Source organism: Emys orbicularis, chromosome 11, assembly GCF_028017835.1.
Source record: "Emys orbicularis isolate rEmyOrb1 chromosome 11, rEmyOrb1.hap1, whole genome shotgun sequence".
Taxonomy (NCBI): domain Eukaryota; kingdom Metazoa; phylum Chordata; order Testudines; family Emydidae; genus Emys; species Emys orbicularis.
Window position 1 is genome coordinate 51321613 of NC_088693.1, and position 20199 is coordinate 51341811.

Here is a 20199-nt window from a genome sequence, read left to right on the forward strand (position 1 = left end):
ATTCTAGTTGTATGAAATAAATGGGAGTAAGAAGGGTTATTCTTTAGGATTATCTCTTGGCACCTAGTTGCGCATTGCTTGCCTATCCTAAACTCTCATTCAAATCAGTGGGAGTTTGTATCATTAGGGGGCCTGGTATTTCATATTTTGCACACACCAAAGTTAACAAAATGTATGGCGTAGCATTTTATGCCACAAGTAGAGCAAGTAATCTTTATTCACATTCAATATTAGAATGTGGCCTCAACTGAGATTACAGATAATCAGAAATAAAATGACACATTTAGCAATTCAGAGATCTAAGTTTTATTGTTTAGTCCACTGCCCCAAGTGGACATTCATCTTTAGTATAAATCCATTGTCTTCAAAGTCTAACGTTATAGGTATCCATTCTATAAAACATGATTAGACAGTCCACACAAACAAGACCTGATTTAATTTCTTTCCTGACAAAGTTCTGTTGATGGCAAAACTCAAATTTCCTTCAGGAGTTATGCCCCAGGATTGAGCCACTGATTTTGTTAATAAAAAAAATCAATACATGTGATATTTTATTACAGTGCAAAACCAGATTTTGTTGGAAAGTAGGAACAATTATAAATCTAATTAAAGAGTCCCTGAGTGCCATTCAGTAAAGAATCATCAAGGATTAACATTGATCCTTAAGAGAAAAAAAGGGGATTGTTGTTACAAGCACTTACTGAATTTTGAGGGCTACTACTTTATTTAAAGTTTAGATTTGATATGGGATCCTCACGCATTCACTTCAGATTTTTTCAAAAAAATATTGGTCACAAACAAATATTAAATTTTTTTTACATTCTATTTAAAATGGAAATACAATACAAGTTATCACAGTTTTGAGGAAAGTGACCCAGATTCAGCCATGGTATAAACACCAATAGTTTCAATGGAGTTGTGACTACTTACACCAAGGTTGAAGTTGGCCAACACATAAGACTGTTTGAAAAAGATAGTACAAAAAGGCAAAGTGAAAAAAATTATATTTTTTTCCAAACATTTTACAAAGACTTCTTAACATTGTTTAAAAGTCATACTCTCATAGCATAGGAAACTCAGAATACTAAAGCAACATTACTGCAGTTTCCACAAAAGTGCATAAATGGTTAATATAAAAGCTCTGTCCATACCTGCACATTGAAAAATGACTCCTTTTAAAAAAGAAAAGGTCACTCTCCACTGTTCTCCCAAAAATTGCTTTAAAAGGGTCATACTGTCACAGCTTGTTTGTTTTACAGATGTTTAAAAATACAAGTTTCTAGTAATTTAAAAGTGTGAGATGTTTTACAAGAGAATTTAAAAAGATGTATCAATGTTCTTAAAATATTTTAAGTTGTCCTTTACATTTAGTTTAGCCTGGATTAGTAATTTTCTAATACACCAGGCTGATGTTCGGGTTTCTTAAAGCAATGGCATTAGATTAAAACGAAACTGAAGCTGCTCATATTCTGATAATTTTCAGAAAGGCAACCAATAGATTTAGCCCTTAGCCTATCTTTCTATATCCAAACTCATGACCCTTAACATTATCTGCTCTGTCAAACCTTCTTTAGCACATTTGGTGTGCTTTAATAGAAAAGCTTTGCTTTACAATGCTACATTACATTCATAGCTTCGGCTTACTTGGTTATACTGTACTTAATTTTATGAAGTGCTACATACATGTAATACAATATTTTGAACTTATTTATTCATGAACTAGAATAGTATAAGCTAAAACTGCAAAGGTGTTTCTCTAAAGTTAATCAAAACCAGACAAAGGCAAAGAGATATATTTTAGGCAAACTTCAGATATTAGACAAACATCAGAACTTTAAAAAAAAAAAAATACACAGTACACACAACTTGTTTGTTAGTATAACATTTCAGCCAGTTTAGAAAAAAAAAAAATCCAGTTCTCTTAACTGGAGCAGCATATAGGCAGAAACCACAACATTTATGTAAAGGGGAAAAACCCCAACAAAATAAAAAACATAAAACAAGTTTTACTCAAGCTAATAAACATGAACTATATTGCTCAATGGGTAAATAATTGCTCTAAATTCAGGTGAAGACTACACATGTACATCAGCTAAAGAGTACTGTATGTATTTATGCTAGTGAGGCCATAGTCTTCATCACGGTTAAAATGGAAGAAATTCAAAATTACAATTATGATAAAATATTGTTGCATTCCTACACTACATATTTTGGTGATTCAGTTTAAACCCTAAACTTAGTGTCAGAATAATTTCCTTATAACCCAAACTTGAAACTTGAATTTGGCCAAGTTTCTTAGCTGGTTAGGAGGTCTCCCTTGAAGTGAGTGTACTATGACTGTGTTAGACTGTAGAGAAACACCTTACTTTGCCCTTTATGGCTACTTTGAAGCATCTAACTGCATACATGTATTATAATTAAACAGGGGGTGGCAATAGTTTGAGACCCCCTAAACAGTGGATGTATTACTAGGTGGTGAATCGTTAGAGACTGCTTTGGATTTAAGACCACAGCAAGCAAAGAGCTGATTCCCCAAGGTTTTTTGGGCAAATCGGAAGTACATTATATGGCCCATTGCAACAAAGGACACAGAAATAAGCACCAGTAAGCCGAAAGCTTCAGGGTTGGGGGCCAGGATGACCATGATGAAATGCAGCAGATCAAGAAGGTAATTCATGGAGTTCTGGACACCGTTTATAATGCCTCTTTCAGACTCAATCACATTTTCTTGGAGCAACTGTGTGACAGTCAAATCAAAGGACCAGAGGCCTATGGGGAAAAAAACAAAAAACAAAAAACAAAAAGAAAAACCTTGATTTATATCGAAAGGTTAGATTTTCAAAGGGGTCTCATTCTACAGTTATTTCTTTACCAACCCAATCTTCATTATATAGCACTGATTTGAAGTCAAACATCTGGGTCAAGTTGTGATCTCATCTGACTTGAATAGACTTTCCATCAGTGTAACTAAAGGCAGAATTTGGCCCTTCGCTGCTATTTCTTATAGAGAGAGAACTGGTGCAACACTGAATTAAGTATGCCTGTCAAACAATGCTTTGTACAATAATCCTTTCCTTATTAAGGAGCGAATGGAAATACTCTAGGATTGTGAAAAAAAATCTGGATTATTTGACACACATACTAAAACTGAGTAAGGTAAATATTGTAACATTTAAATTCCTTTAACTAGTTTAAATTCTCCATGTGCAAAAGAGGAAAATGTACAGATACAGTAAGATTAACTTTTTTCCAAAGTAAAATTAAAGAAATTTAGAGCACATCATGTAGACTATAACCAAAGTCTACTTATTGTTTAAAGAATTTTTCATTCCAGTTGTCATCTCCATTTAAGGTTTGTGACTGTAATAAATAATAGTTCTGTCCTGTGGAGAGATTAATGTGGGGGGGGGGGGGGGAGGGGGGAAAGAGAGAGAGAGAGAGAGCGCGCGCATGTTTTCAACTGTAAACACTGCAGGAAAGTTTGATTTCAAGGAGAAACTCATTGTAGTAGCTCCTGTGCCTGATTAATCTGTTTAATTATGATTTAAATTCTCTTTGCAAGTAACCTAAATGCATGCAAGCCAAGTATTTTCTCCTCCCAAAAGAACAAAAGTATAGAGAAGCCATAAGAGCAGTACTACAAAATGATAGTTATACATTGTTTCATTCATGCAATTAAATTGTTCTGCTCTTTGATTCTGTTGAGGTGTTAATACTAGGCTATCTAGCAAATCCTCAAAGCTTTAATTAAATGTTATCAAATATATAGCAATTTTAATTAAACATCTGCAAATACTTAACTCCATCTCATGAGAGAGTATACTACATATGTTTACAAAGGGTACTGAGTAAAGAAAATTACGACTTAATGAAGGCATTGTGCAATATTATACACAAGAAACTAGGGGCTACGGTAACTACATAGGCAAGACTACTGCAAGATCAAATACAGCAAGTTTTAGACTTGTTATGAGTAAGAGTAATGCAGTCAATCTTGGGTTCTTTATTAAAATCTGAGTTTAACAAAAAGGATCTACAACTAATAAAGTTCTAATAGAATTAAAAATAAGCACAGATTAGAGAGTTTAATAGACAGACATTACTTACCAACTCTAGCAGCAATGACTCCTGCAAACAGAAGACTAACAGAGATTAAAGGCACAGAGTCAGAACTCATCTCTAGGTCACTGTTAACAGAGCTAGACCTGTTTAACCAGTTGTGCATTCCAGTTGTAAAGGATATTTCAGACATATCAGCTGGAAGTGCAGTAGGCAATGGTTGTCCTTCCAATAACCTGGTACGGATGTCAGCAAATGGGGAAACAGTCAAATCCAAAGGACTTCCAGGCATGAACACAGAAATCACACACAAGACCAAGCAGGCAAACTGGGCTATTCCAGAGATGAAGCCTGTGCGAACTAGGCCACATTTGCGACGGAGCCAGGTAAAGGCTACTGTTCCCATGATTCCAGTTATGGCCGAGGCCCCCATCAGAAGGCTTAGCACAGAACCACTCAAACCCTGAGTGTATGCATAACCTGTAGTAATGCAATCAAAGCCCAGAACGGTCATATAGAGGAATGCAAGACCCAGGCCTGCAAGAAACACAGGTTGGTTGTAGTATGCAACCCAGCCATCACGAAATGTGATGAAAGGTTCAGCAATCCGGGCACTACAGCTGATTTCCTTCTCCAGCTGGGGCTCAAAGACTGTTACATCTTTCTCACCAATTAACTGGACTCCTTCAGTGGGCTTCAATTCGCTATCTGTAAAACAGAAACATAACTATTAAGTGCTTTCCTGCAAAAGAACTATAGGAGTATAGCTCCTTATGTTGTATGTATTTAATGAAGGTGCTTCCTTTCTGGGAGGTTTGTCATTTTAAATATATTCTGGTTAATTATGTTACAAAAACAGCTTTGTTAAAATTATTATATTTCACATTCTACCCATGCCCTTAAATCCAGAAAGGAATAGGGGGAACCAAAAAAATAAAGCTAATTTTCATTGATTTAAAAAGCAGCTTGTTGTGTTACATTGGTGAAGAGAGAGTAGCCTACTCTCTCTTCTCACACTAGGTTTCTTGTGAAATGTGAACACTAAGCAATGGCTTGTGCAAAATAATTTGCTTAATGACACAACTAGGCACTTATATAGGGCTTTAGTTTTCAAAGCACTGTACAAACAATTAAAAACCTTCTCAACGCCCCATGAGGTAGGTAAGCAAATATTATTCCCTATGTTATTGGTGGGTAAACCAACACAGAGAAGTTAAGTGACTTGCTGAAGGCCACTTAGGGAGTCTGTGTGATAGCTGGGATTCTAATAGAGTCATTCCTGATTTCCAATCCTAGACACTCACACTGTGCCAGGTTCTCATTTTGTTGCAAACCTAAAGCCAGGATAGAGTTGGCAAAGGTTGAAAAAGCCTTTCAGCTAGAGTGGAAGCCATCTGACACTTTGTGGATGGCTGAACTTTAGTGTGTGTTCTGGAGTTTATTTGAACATGAAGCTTTGCACAAATCCCTGCAAACTGGAAGGCCTGCATGAGGCATATTAACAGCCCTAACAAGTCTAGTTTTAAACCAAGTCAAAATAATAGTGGGGAATGAGACAGGTTTTCTAAACACTGCCAGTTGCTAAGTTTGTCCTTAGTCTTGAGGAGCTTGAAGAAGCCCCATTCAGAGCTCCAAGGAGCTGTACTCGCCTTTTAACCTCTTCACGTCACCCCATCAACCTGTGTTGTCACCAACCTCTTGGTATAGGAGAGGTGACAAGGTCTGTTTCTGGAGCACACCACCACTGCTCCAGTATTAACCCCAGGGCACTCTCCTCCACAGAGGCTAAATGTGCTTTCTCAGGAGTCCCATGCACTGCTGGTTGGGGAGAAAAGCACTCAGGGAATGTTACTATCTAGGATCTCCTAAACTGTAGTGCGTGGTACTAGCAGTAGACTGCTAAGATGGCATCATCCTTCACCATCTTTTTACTCTAACATTAGACTATTATAAGTCGTCCTAGAATTTACAAAGAATGTATTTCTTCTTACAATGGCCCTACCCATATGTCCCCCAGGACTACTCTGGTCCCTCCTTAAGAACCCTAATCAAACCTTAAGTCTTCGAAAGGACAGTCCTCACTTAGTGGTACCTCACATTTAGAGTATCTTTTTCCAGCTACTGCAACAAATTCCATATCCTTGGGGGAGGGGGGGTGTTGGAAGCTCTGTGTTTCCTAGGTGCTTTGAGTGGTATTTCCCTGTTAGACATCTTCCTTTTTCAAAGGGAAAAATATTCTTTAGACTCCATATTCCAACATCTGCCACATTTTGGATACATTCTATAATTAAAACTGGCTAGTTTAAGATACCAATTCAAGGTGAGAGTACCAAAATGTCCATTCTTTGGCTGCTGTTTATGGGGTATTCCAGCCATCTGCAACCTCAAATATTGTTACTCAAAACTAAGTTAATTGGTAACGACACCCGACACTAAAACAAGTTGCTCTAACAGTAAAGAGTAAAATCCTGAAAAGTATCATTAAGCAAAAAAACTAAGATGGTCTACAGGAGAATAAAATGGAAAATGAATGGTTTCCAGTTTTGGTACGATTGATGTAATGTATAAAATCAATTTTAAAGATATCATTGATACCTTTCTGTACATTCAGTTGTTTCAGCTCTGATTCCTCAATTTTTGAAGTAGCTTTGAGAGCTAGAGCAGGGGTTTTCTGGTAGACTTTCCAGAGCAGCAGATATTCCAAACACATAGACAACAGGTTCCAGCCAGAAATGAAGCCACAGCCAATCACTGGTGAGCCAAAGGTCATTATTTGGCCAACTGCCATTGGGGCCAAGATATTGGTCAGCTGGTCAATTCTTCGTACTGTAGCATTCATATCTATAATTTGATAAGCAAAATATTAATGAAAACTTACAGCAGAAGTATTCATTTTAATCTTCTATTATATTACACATACTTGAGCCAAATCCCAGTCCCTACAAAAACCAATAGCAAAACTCCTATTGACTTCACTGGGACCAGGATTTAGCCCTTATGTATGATAATACTTCTGTGTCTGATGAAAGTTAGTTTAGTTTGATTAGCCCAATACAATTAAACTCCCATTGCGATCAGAGTTTTGTCTGAGTGAGATGTTCATGATTGGGCATACTGGGATTAAAGTAAGCAGGGTGAAAAATTATCAAATGTCTTCAGAATAATACTCAAATGATTCCCCTTTCATCAAAGATCACTATGCACTCCTGGCCCAGTTCTGAAGCAACTCTCCTGAAATTAGTGGGCGCACCAAATACAGAATGGATCATGCCCTACGAAAAAAATATTTCTGTAATGGATGACAGTTTAAGAAACTTCTATCTGTACAACACTGAAACCATGTATTTCTTTGCTTCCTCAGTTCACCTCTCTCCAATTACAAATGACCATATAATACCCATTCCGATAGCAACAGACCTTTGATTTGACTAAATTTCTTTACTGAGGCACGCAGTGGTCATCAATCATTCTGCAATTTCAGAGAGCAAAGTTCTCTCTCCCCCTTCTGTTCCACTCATGCACATTTAGGTGCAGTCCTCTTGGGTTTTGACATTAATATATAGCTCATGGTTCCATTCTAATAATGGGAAGAAGAGTCCTCCCTCTTCCCTCCCCTGACCCCATGAACTTTTGCCTTACTTTCCCCACCAAGTTGCTGTGCATATAGCAGTGACTAATCTTTATTTGCATTGAACTGGTGCCATTAGGAATAACTTTATAACTAAAAGCTCTGGAAGAGGCTTCCATCTTTAATTAAGGAGGTAGTGGAATCCCAGTCAATGGAGGCTTTTAAGAACAGGTTGGACAAACCTGTCGGGGATAGTCTAGATTGAACTTGGTCCTGCCTCAGTGAAGGGGGCTAGACTTGATGACCTCTCGAGGTCCCTTTCAGCCCTACATTTCTGACTGTTCTGTGGCCAACAGAAGTCACTGAATGCTCAGCTCTCTCCACCCCTCTCAACAGGACACATATGTAGGTGCTTAAATATAGATATAAGAGCCTAATTTTAGAGTCCTATTTTGGAAAATCTTGGCCTAAGCTTTCTGTAAAAACATGAACCAACGGTAAACCAATATACTGATGTTTTCTGGAGTCTGCAGAAAGCCTGAAATTGCTTGTTCCTTTCAAGGAATTAACTCTGAAATCTAAAGATGATAAATTGTCAGTATTAATAGCCAATTCACTGCTGATCAAAGCACACAAGACAGAGGAGTCTTCACACAAAGACCTGCCTGATCTACAGAGAGAGAGAGAGAGAGAGAGAGAGATTGTTTCAGCAAGGAGCTTGGGAAAGTAGCATTCCTCCCACAACACCCCCCCCCCCCACACACACACACACACAAATGAGTTAGAAGGGAAGCCATATGGGAATCAAAATGGAGAGAACCATCTGGGATAAGTGAGGCGAGAACACAATAGCTTTTATTTGCCTGTTCTGCTAAATTACATAGCTGTGTGCCGCCTTTGTGAAAAGAGTGAACAGAAACATGTTCTTTTGGCCTTTGGTCATTCTGCATATTTCACAATCAAGGTAAATATTTTACAGATGTTCCTCACAATACAATCCTTGTTGTGTTTTTATTTTTTTTTAAAATTAGTTATAACAGTATCTAAAACAAAACACACCCCACACCAGACACAAAACCCTCCTTGGGAGAAGTCTATAAAATTGGAACAGGTTTTCTGTGTGAGGTATTTGTTTGAAACAGAGTTGCAAGAAGGAATGTGCAGGAACCAATTGCCTGATTTCCGAGGCAATCGTACAGAACACAAATGGTCATATGATGCCATTAATCTGTCAGAATTGAGGAAAGACAAAAAAGGCAATACTGTCTCTATTACATTACACCTATTACATGATAGCTCCCCCCAGGGGTGACATGCACCTCTTCTTGTGTGAAGAAGCAGAGAAGGGATGTGATTTGCTAAATACAAACAAGATTAGTGAGAACCATTAACATTAAGGCTCTGCAAGGGAACTTCCAACAACAACTTGTGTTTTTGAAGAAACTTAAAAGAAATTAAAACACTACTGTTCTACAGAAGGTAATTGCTAAGAAACTACTGCAAGGTCAAAATAGGGGACTAAGAGGAAGTTTGTAATTTGAGAAATTAAAAATAAATCAGAAAAGGTTACAAGTTGTGCACTTTCTTTGCCTAATAAGAAGGTTAATCTCTCTAATGTTCTCTGGATATGGGATTCCCTTGGTAATAAATGTTGATAAATCTTAATCATATCCTGTTAGTCAATGCATTTACTATTGAGTATTAAATACTAAACACAGATGATTTGATGAAATTATATATTTGGTTTGCAGAAATAAAACTCATCTCCCTCGACAGTGTTAGAGTTGGATTAAAACTAGAACTAGATAGTTACCTAGTCATAAAACTATGTTGTAATCAGAGTTTTACAACAGTCATTTCAAATCTCTGTAAATATAGTGAGGAATATGGTAGGGGGAAAGCTGCCCTTTTAAACTGTTGTTCTCTCACAGCTCTTGGAACATAGAAGAATGTGCTGACTTCAAGGTAAAACTGCAGTCTGTTAAAAATCAAGCCCACATGCTAAGACTTTTAGGTAGTGGAAATAATGTATTTCACCTGCCAATTTGCTTCTGTCTTCACCTGCAACCACAACAATCCAGTCTCTCTGAATTGTAATTGTAGTGGCAGTGCTGGCCAAATTTGCAATATTTGCTATTGTGATAACCAGGATATAGCACATGGTCTGGAGGAAAGGAAAGAAGAAGTGTTAAACATGAGTAAAATGATGGACCAAGTTAATGACTAAAAGACATCATGACTTTTTCTTGGACAACCAAAATTATAGTTCTGTATTTTAAAATATTCACATAAATGTTACTTTTCAGACCGTACAATGATAATATGAACATTTTTAAAAAATATTTTATTTATTAACAAAAAGGTATGTTCCCCTGTGCCCTTTTGCAACAAAGCTAAAAACAGTAAGTAGGATTTAATGGCCTGATCCTGCATCACTGAAGCCAATGGCAAAGCCTCCATTGATGTCCATGAGTGTAGGAAGAGACTCACTGGGGCAGATCCTCAGTTGTAAGAGCTGTATTGGAGTCAAATTAAACTACCGGTAGTTGCTTTCCTTTACTAGTGACATGTAAGAAGTCTTAAATTTGAGCACTTACAAGAAGCCATCCAGAGTATAAGGTCAAAAGTTGGGTCTTAAACAAGAAGACAATCATCAGGATGATACCACACAGGATGACAGATGCATTCTGTACAACCAAGGAAGTCTGAGCCACTGTTTCAGGTAAAAAAAAAAAAAAGTTTATAGAATCTGTGGATATTCCCCATCTTCATGTTTGGAATTATTTAATAATTATTTTTTTCTATACAAGCTATATTCAAGTCCTTTCCCCCCCCCCCCCATTTTCTCTTTTAAAAATTAAGTTTATTTACAAGGTAAACTGTTTAGTGTGCAGAGATCTCATTTTAACTTTGAATCAACCACTGTCTTACAGAGTCTACACAGAATCAAATTCATTCTTAGTGTAGTTCCACTGACCTACTAGTGTAATACAATAAGAGAAAAGTAGACATTTTCCTCCATTCAGCAGGACTTCAAAACACTGTTTTTAAAAAAAGCGAGTGCTATTGTGTAAATGCTTTAAAATTAATTTTACAGAACAGGTTTTCAATTAACTACATAATATGTACTCTTCAGTCACCTCTTAACATACAAGAGTAACAAATTACAAAGGCAGTTATAATATACACAGTGTGGAATAATGCTAGACAGAAGGAAGTGTTAAATTATGTTGTCAGATTACTGGATTCCAGGAAACTGATTCTGCAATCCTTGTTCAGGCAAAATTCACATGGATTTCACTTTCTCTCTCTAGCTACAATTAGAGTTTTGCATGAGTAAGGAATAGATCAGCGCTTAAAATTGGTGTTCTCTTATCTTTGAGATTATCCATATAGAATTTAGTCTATTATTATTCTGAATAGTTTCAGATTTATAGACAGTTAGTAAATTAAGCCTGGTTTTCATATTTAACCAGAGGATCTTTCTAGCATGCCATTATGCAAACAGCTGCTTTAAATGGCTTCCTCTTCCGACTTGGATTTGAGTCACCCCATAATAGACAATAGCCTCCACTAAGGTTGCTAACCTTTAAGCCTTGGGTTCTTGTCCACCCAATCTCCGATAATGGCTCCCAAAAGGAGAACTGATCCTGCCACAACCAGTCCATAGACGGCAGTCAAGAGGAGGCTGTTTCCATAAAGTTCAACCAGAAAGACAGACACTGCAAAGTGCCACATCCGATCTCCCTTAAATAAGAAAAAAGTTGATATCAGTATTTGCATTTTGCTAGATGGTAACTGATTTCCATGTTTTAATAGCTCCACAAAGAATACCTATGCTTACATGGCATTTAACAACTTGGTTACTCCCTGCCCTCCTGCTCCCAATATAAGTCCTATCTGCCATTCTGTGCATGGAGCACCCTCCAATGTCAATGGGAGCTTGGGTCCAGACCAATACTATTATTGGCCCCCAAGTAATGTTGGTTATCCCCAATATGTCATAGTACCAAAGGCTTTCTATGGTAGTATGAGCCAAAATTCTGTCCTCAGTTACAATCAACGAGCCTGAGAAAGGACTAAGTTTTATGAAGATTCTTTGGGATAGCTCAGTGGTTTGAGCATTGGCCTGCTAAACCCAGGGTTGTCAGTTCAATCCTTGAAGGGGCCATTTAGGGAACTGGGGTAAAAATCTGTCTGGGGATTGGTCCTGCTTTGAGCAGGGGGTTAGACTAGATGACCTCCTGAGGTCCCTTCCAACCCTGATATTCTATGAAGCTTACATTTTCTAAAAAGAGCACTGATGATGGTAACTTTGTCCATGTGGAACTTTAGTTTCACAGGGTGGAACTAAGCAACTCTGTCATCTATTCTAGCTGTGCAAGTTTAAAATGACACTGCCAACTTTAATCAGCACTTCTGTCTGAATACATTTCACCTACAAAATACCTTCCAAGACCACTGTTAATTGTTTCCCCTGTAGAAGGCCAGATTCCTCTGGCATTTGTATGGAGCTTCTACTTAGGAAAATGTGATTGGAAAACTACAAATTAGTAGGGAGACAGGTGGCAGGTGTTGAATATGAAACCAGATTTTAATTCAGTTATTGAAATTGACTAGATTTCAAGTTAAGCATCCTTAAGTTTCCAACAGAAGAGTGGTATTTAGAAATAATGTATCCTTCCTGTATTGTAGTACCACCAAGGTGATGCAAAACTTATGATAGCAATTGCAATAGTTTAAAAACAACTAAGTGTTAAAGATATTCACGGATCTAGTGTAAAGGTAGCCCTTCTTAATTTTATGCAAAACAAGTTTCCATTATTGTGATTTACTAACAATGCTGTGCAATATGCATAAATCCACAGCTGGCCATTGAATTTTATTTTTCCTTTATTTAGGCCACATAATTTAGGTCATTAGCTCAATTTACTTTAGAAGTATATTGCAACAAATGCATTGCAGAAGTTGTAGTGTACTACTGCAGACAGTTTGGTTAAGGAGAGTCCCTAATGTTAATCTATTATAGAATATATATGCTTCAGTTATCAGCTTCTTTTGAAAGGCTCAGTAATCATCTGCATTTCAAAGTCCTTTGTACCACACAGAAGAGTGTTCCAAGTTTGTTGCAAAAAAAAAAAAAAAAAAAAAAAAAAAACACTAACAAATTGAACAAGATGGCAATAAAGGAAAAGGCCTCCAAAGTGTCACTCTGTTTGGGACCAAATTAATTGTTGCTGAAAGTCCAGGGGAGTAGCAGCAGTATACCCCAGTGATGAATTTGGCTTTCGGGATTCGTTAGAATACATGCACGGAGGCTTTTCTGGAGATGGGTTGCTCCAAACACTCACAAATTTAGAAGCTCTATCATTTATGCAAGTGCCTGTGATAGCGGTCAGAAGCAGGGCCACACAGATTTTTGGGGCTCAAGACAAAAATCTGAAACTGAGGCCCCTGTGGAGGGAGGGTTGGAGAGCAAGTCTACCCCACATTCACCTTGCAATGGTAGATGTTGTCTTGGGGACCTGGGCCCATTCACTCCTGGCATTGCGATCTTTTGCACAGAATCACACCACCACTCAAGTTTGGTCTGGTCACCCTCACCGTAATGGAGGTGTAGCTGGGACAAACATAAGCAGTGCTGTGACTCTATGCACCAGGTCACAACACCATTCACTCAAATTCCACAGGCTTGGGACCTCTCAGACAGGCAGACCCCCCCCCCCAACAATTCACTTGAGTTCTCCATGTACAAGGAGGAAAAAAAAATTTCCTTCTGTAACATGCTATGCTTACATTCTTTATTGGGGGGGGGGAAGGAGGTGTAAAACTATGCATAATTTAATTCTTTCATAAATGGAACTTAAGTGTCTTTCTGAATCAAGAACTCAGTACGATTCAAGCTACTTCTTATTCAACTTTCACTTACAAATGTATGTAGGTGGTCACTGAACCCTAAATTCTGGCTAACCTGTTTGATTGTTCATTTAGATAGAAATTTAATTCAGGAGAAAGCACTACTTTCATAATGATGCAGGCCTGATATACTTCTATTCCTGCATCAAAGTTTTAGTTGTTGAACTTGATTAAATAATAAGGAGCCTTTATGGAAGCCCCATCCACATACACGTTTTTAAATATTGAAAATGATGCACCTTGACAGCTATTACTCTCAAGGTAAAATCTTGGCCTCACTGAAGTCAATGGCAAACTCCAGTTGACTTAAACGCGCTCAAGATTTCTCCCTCAGTATCTGCAGGCCAAGATCTTGCTACTGGAGACTAAAAACCCAAATACATATTAAGCGTAGCCTTCTCTTGGTTCCCTATGCCTGTACTACATTGTATGAAACATGGACATTACTCTTTAGCTTTTATTAATGCAAAAAATTTAAAAAGCAGTTTGTCTTGTTTAGACTGATACTGCTCAAAGCTACTGCTACAGAATCAGCAGTTTAGGAGTTCATTAACTGGGCAATTTCATCCATTGTGTTCACTCACAGTACTTTCATGCTACTCCACATTGTCTCAACTTCTCCAAAGCTAGCTGTTTTCAACAGCGGAAGCATACTGGTTTTTGTTTTGAGGTTGTATTTTTAAAATCAACTTTAAAAAAAAAAAAAAAGTCAGATCAATTAATGGCACAGAACAGTGAATTGAAAATTAAGCAGCACAAACAGAAAGTAACAACCCAGTTATTCATTTTTAAACTACAGCCAGGACTCAGGGAATTTTGATAATTTAGCCTTAATGCAGGGGTGCTGGAACAATTTTTATAGTGGGAGTGCTTGAGAGCCTTATTGAACCAAACTGTAAACCCTGTATATAAGGGAAACCACTTCAAGTCAGGGAGTGCTGCAGCACCCCCCGCACCTCTAGTTCCAGGACCTATGCCTTACTGAAAAGGCAGAAGCACATAACAGGCTTAATCCTGCTATTCTTGAGATCTTCTAATCATTCATAACATGGATATTAAACCCTATTTCTGTATGAATGACAGCTATTATCCTAACCATTCCTCTTTTAATGGCAGTTTGATGATTTTAGCACTGTATTATAATAGTACTGTATATAGCTGATAGAATAAGGTTTAAGGCCCAGATCGCCAGAGGTATTTAGGTGCCTAACTTCCATGGATTTCAAAATACCTGTGGAACTAGGCATAAGGGACCAGCTCAGTACAGCACTTAGCTCGTCCTTGACTTCTACAGTACTTAAGCACATGTATTTAAGAGCAGGTGCTTAACATGGAAGCGGATTACGTTTTCCCAACTAGAATAAAAGGTTTATCTATACAAAATTATGTATTCAAAATACATATCACTGTGATATTTCAGAATGAAAACTATACAAAAGCCATTTCAGAGGTCTGGGTTGATGTGTTTCCATCTTGAGGGGCAGAGAAAGATCAAACAAAAATAACTTTCCCTTCTCTCCTCCTCCCTTTCTCTATTATTGAAAGTCTTATTTTAGGCTCCAAAGAGGAATTATTGTGGGTTAAAGAACTTTTTAGACAAGTGCAGGACTGAGCCTTAAAAGTTAGACTAAACATCTGTTGCTTAAATAGGAGTTTTCCTGATTAAGGACAGTGGATTCAGACCCTCAATTGGGTTTTTGAAATCAATAAAGGTGTATAGTGTTTAATATTTCTATATGCTGACATTTTTCACTCAACTGTTTGCAGTAGTCCAGATTATTATCCTAAATTCCCAGTCAGTCACCCTTATTCATGTTGAATGATACCTTACCTTAATCTGCAAGTAGCCCCATTGATGGATTTCAGTGGGACCAATCACATAGTAAGGTGCCACTCTATGTTAGTAGAAATAGCAGAATCAGGCTCGATGTGCGTTTTGTTGACTGAACATACTACTTCTCATAACAGCAGTAGCACCAACAAAGTCTTTGGACTAAAATAATTCATTGCTATATTGCACCTGTTTAAACCAAAAGTTGACTCTCTCTCCAGGCCTTCTTAGGAGGAACACAACTGTAATCCTTTACATTAATGAAAGTGAGGCATACAACCTTGTAGTCCTAGAACAGTGTGCTCACTGCTGTACAAAGTACATACCAAGCCAATCCCTGCCTCAAAGATTTTACAAATTAGAACAGACATAGAAAGACAAGGCAGGTGTTCAAGAGGAACAAGTTACGTTAAAAAAGTGCTTTTACTCATCTTCTTAATTAATACTTGTCATTCAGTTGCAAGATACTGGATTAAAATGATATTAAACAATGTAGCATTTCTCAGGCTAGATTTTGCCACTTCATATGATTTTAATGAACTGGGAGATACATTTCATCCAAATCAATTTCTAGATCTCCTTCATTCACCTTGAAGCACTGTAAATTGCTAACAAAGGTTGGTTTAGTTACAGGTGAAAGTGTTTCAGTAAATAGACACTGTTACAGGTAAGGATGTTACAGTTTCAGAAAAACAGAGGTTTGTTAATAAGTACTGATGACTAGGAAATCTATTGTGCAACATTCAGTAATTTACATTGGTGAGCAGGTATACAAACCCTTCAAATTATAAAAATCAAGGACAAAGCAGTACAAAATATACTTTGATCAGTAGGGCTCAGTTTTATTGTTATCCTCCACCCACTTTGAGTAGTATTTACTCTCTAACAAGCCTTACTGGTTTCAATGACATTCCTCAAGCAGTAAGGTATCACTCAGTGTGAGTGAGGGTAGTGAATCAGGCCCTTAGACAATTGTGAGCACTGCACTTTTATTTATTAGAATATTAGCAAATATACTGTACCAGATCATGTGAAGATTATGAAGACTTAGTGAGATCTCACCACAACACTTTGCAATTAAGTCTTTGCCAAAGACCACCTTCTGTATATAAATATACAGTGTGCAGTACAGACTAATCAAAAGCAGATTAAGGAGGTTCCACTGCATGATGTTTGTTTGTGTATTAAATATATACACACATACACACTTACCCAAGTGGAGAGTGCATGTCCAAGATAAAGAAGAAACTTTGCAGATGTAAAATAATTGACACAGGATCCTAAAAATAAAATGAGAGAAATGCTGAAGAGGATTCAGATGCATTTTGCCTACTTATTTGGCATCTTCCTTGGTTGCTACTAAGTTTTATTCATTTTAAAGTCAGCAATCTCTACACTGCAAAAGTCTTATCGCAAAAATAAGCTAAGATTTTTGCTATACATGTTTTAATTCAACACACTGGAATAGCCACAGCATAGCAGTTGTGCAAGAGAAAAAACATTATACTAAATGAAGAAACTGAATATATCTCAACATGTCTTACTAGCTAAATCTGCACAAAGTTTTGCAGCATATTTACATTGTGCCACCTGATTGTACCCCATCCAACTCATCCCACATGCAATATCAGACAGTGTTTCTCAATGACCAGTCTGCAGACTAACACCAATCCCTGAGATCTCTCTGACAGAGTTTAGGAAGGAAGCAAGCCAGTCCCTGGTATCAAAAAGGTTGAGAAACACTGCACTACACCACCTATGTGTGCACCTTTTCCACACATCACTCTACACACACACCACACATACATCTAAGGCTAGGTCTACACTACGGGGGGGGGGGGGGGGGGTCGACCTAAGATACGCAACTTCAGCTACATGAATAGCGTAGCTGAAGTTGCGTATTTTAGGTCGACTTACCTGGCTGTGAGGACGGCGGCGAGTCGACCGCTGCCGCGCGGCCATCAACTCCACTTCCGCCTCTTGCCGCGGTGGATTTCCGGAGCCGACGGCAGAGCCATCGGGGATCGATTTTATTGCATCTTCACTAGACGCGATAAGTCGATCCCCAATAGATCGATTGCTACCCGCCGATCCGGCGGGTAGTGAAGACGTGCCCTTAGACTCTAGTTCAACCACAAGTCACTAGACTTGATGCAAGAAATACAGAATGTAATTCTATGGCCTGTGTTACAGAATCACAGAAAAGTAGGGCAGGAGCTCACACTACATGAGGGGTTCTCAAACTTCATTGCACCACAACCCCCTTTGGGCAATAAAAATTACTATGCAACCCCAGGAGGGGGGGACTGAAGCCTGAGCCAGCCCAAGCCCCCCAGTGGGTTAGGGGGACCAAAGCCCAAGGGCTTCAGCCTCAGGCAGGGGGCCTGTAACTCGAGTCCCAATGCCCAGGTCTGAAGCCATTGGGCTCTGGTCACAGGCCCCAACAAGTCTAAGCCAGCCCTGGCAACCCCATTAAAATGGGGTCCTGACTCACTTTGGGGTCCCAACCCACAGTTTGAGAACCGCTACACTACATGATCAATAGAAACCTTTCTGGCCTTAAAATCTCTGTATTACCTACTGCACAGCCCACTGCAGCTGAACCACACGATGCCATGCCCCCGTAACCCACACATGTAATGTCACACATCTGAGCGGCATGGGGTGAAGTGCTTGTAAGTGCCGCCCCCGTGCACACTCGCACTCCTTCCCAGGCAGCGTACCCCACAAACGTGCTGCGTCCCTTCTCTACCAGCCCCCTCCGGGTCAGCAGCCCCCCTGGGCTCCCCGCACGACACTGACCACAGGATCCTCCGCCGCTTGTCTGCTCTGCTGCCCGAGTCATGTCCGCTTGCGCCCCGATTCCTGCTCGCTCTGCTGCGCTGCCAGTCCTGTACCCCAGCCGCGGGCGCAGAGGAGGGGACGCACGGGGAGCAGGAGGGGACACGGCTTCTCTGAATGTTTCTTTCCCAACTTAGCTATCACTGTAGCTGAAGTTGGGAAGCGATAGCCTTATGCACAGGGGCTGGAGGGGCTGCGCTCCACCGGGAAGGGGGCCCAGCCAGGCGCCCAGCTCCTGCGGCCGCTGCTACGGCTGCCTAGCGGCTCGCCACCCTTTATAGCCAGGCTGGGCCGGAGGCGGGGGATGCGGTCCCAGGATCAGCCTATCAGCGTCCGCCTGATCTGCATGTCTCCGCCCAGCACGTGTAGTACGGCGAACTGCTCCCTCTGGGAATGTGCTGCTTATGGCGTACGGAGCATGCGCACAAGAACTGCGTCTGCTCAGTAACTGCTGCAGAAGCCACTGCCCTCCTGCTCTTATTAGCGGAAGATTCTAGTGCCTGCTTTTTTACAGGGGCTAAAAAGGGGCAAAGGGGGCAAATCGGAGGAGGGGGATGGCTAGGGACTGAGCAGGAGGCGAAAAAGACCCGCCAAGCCTCGCCCAGCCTATGGCCTGGGGGGCGCGGAGGGATAAAGGAGCGATGCGGTGGGGACGTTAGCCGGTTGTGGAGGGGAGTTGAGCCGTCTGTGGGTGGCGCGCAGGATGGATGAGGAGGGGCTGGAGGGGCAGCAGAGCAGGTGTAGGGATCTGTGTCCCCGCCCGAGGGGCAAATCTTCACGTCTTAAAATGTTGTAACCCTGCTTCGCAGAGTCACACCCTGAGCTTTCCGCGTGTTGATGAAGTAGGTGATATCTCGGAACAGTCAGGCTTTGTCCCGTCCCTCGCCTAGACTCCTGAAGGATGTAAGCAGGCAGTACTTTAACAACCTGTCTCATGTATTGACTGCTGCAGGGATCCCCAACGCGGTGCCCGTGGGTGCCATGGCGCCCGCCGGGGCATCTAAGTGTGCCCGCGTACTGGCCGGCAGACAAGCATCCGCCGAAATGCCGCCAAGAAGCATCATCATCCAGAGGCTGGATTTTCGGTGGCATTTCGGCGGCGACGCCTCTGGATGACGCTTCTCTTCGGCGGCGACGCCTATTGACATTGCTGCTTGTCAGCGGCATTTCGGTGGATGCTTGTCCGCCGCCACGGTCCTCCGTAGCTCGTCGTCTGGCGCCCGCCAGACAAAAAAGGTTGGGGATCACTGGACTCCTGGTTTCCCCCGCTTGAAAACCTACTGACGTTTGAGATTAGGAAGCCTTTGCTGTAACTCACATTTATTAAGAGGGGACACTAATATTAAGTAATAAGGTAAAGAAAGAGAAAAAGGAAAAAGTTCTGCTATTATGCTGGTATATATATAAATATGTAAGTCAGATCTCATAAGTCCAGTATTGCCAACCCCAAACAATCATGAGATTGATTTAGAAAAATCATCAATTAAAAAAATAATTTTGGGGTTCTTATTTCCTTTTGGGTTTTGAGCCTTTAGGGTTCTCAAGCTTTTCTGAACCATGAGGTCTAAAAATTTACTTTAAAAATCAAGCTGAGATTATCACGTAATCAAATGACTCAAGAAATTGGGACTTCAGAGAAAACACCAAATGTAAGACCCATGCTAAAATCACAAGGGTTGGCAGTACTGTGAGTCCTAGCTTTCAAAGTGCATATATAGTCAAAGCTCCTTTGGAGTATGAAGCAAGGGACCAACAAAAAATTGGTTGCTTAACAAAGTTGCTGTAATTGTCTAATAAATATGGAGCAGAACTGTACTCAGTACATTCACAGATAGTTGAGGGCAATGGTTTTCAAACTTTTTTTCTGGAGACCCAGTTGAAGAAAATTGTTGATGCCTGCGACCCAACAGAGCTGGGGATGAGGGGTTTGGGGTGTGGGAGGGACTCAGAGCTGGGGAAGAGGGTGGGGGTGAGGGCTGTGGGG

General features: G+C 40.0%; 1 protein-coding gene across 2 annotated transcripts; it reads right to left on the reverse strand.

Annotated features, from left to right (window-relative positions):
- Positions 1-290: 290 nt before the first annotated feature.
- Positions 291-18460, reverse strand: SLC40A1 (solute carrier family 40 member 1). Of its 2 annotated transcripts, XM_065413061.1 has the most exons (8): positions 18177-18460; positions 16587-16654; positions 11215-11374; positions 10225-10340; positions 9665-9791; positions 6655-6900; positions 4108-4767; positions 291-2769 (listed from the first exon to the last, which is right to left on the reverse strand). In XM_065413061.1, exons 1-8 carry the CDS (start codon positions 18217-18219, stop codon positions 2450-2452), a joined length of 1740 nt encoding a protein of 579 aa, XP_065269133.1. In that variant the 5' UTR covers positions 18220-18460; the 3' UTR covers positions 291-2449. The 2 variants fall into 2 exon arrangements, with proteins under 2 accessions (XP_065269133.1, XP_065269134.1); XM_065413062.1 differs by lacking the exons at positions 10225-10340; positions 11215-11374.
- Positions 18461-20199: the final 1739 nt, after the last annotated feature.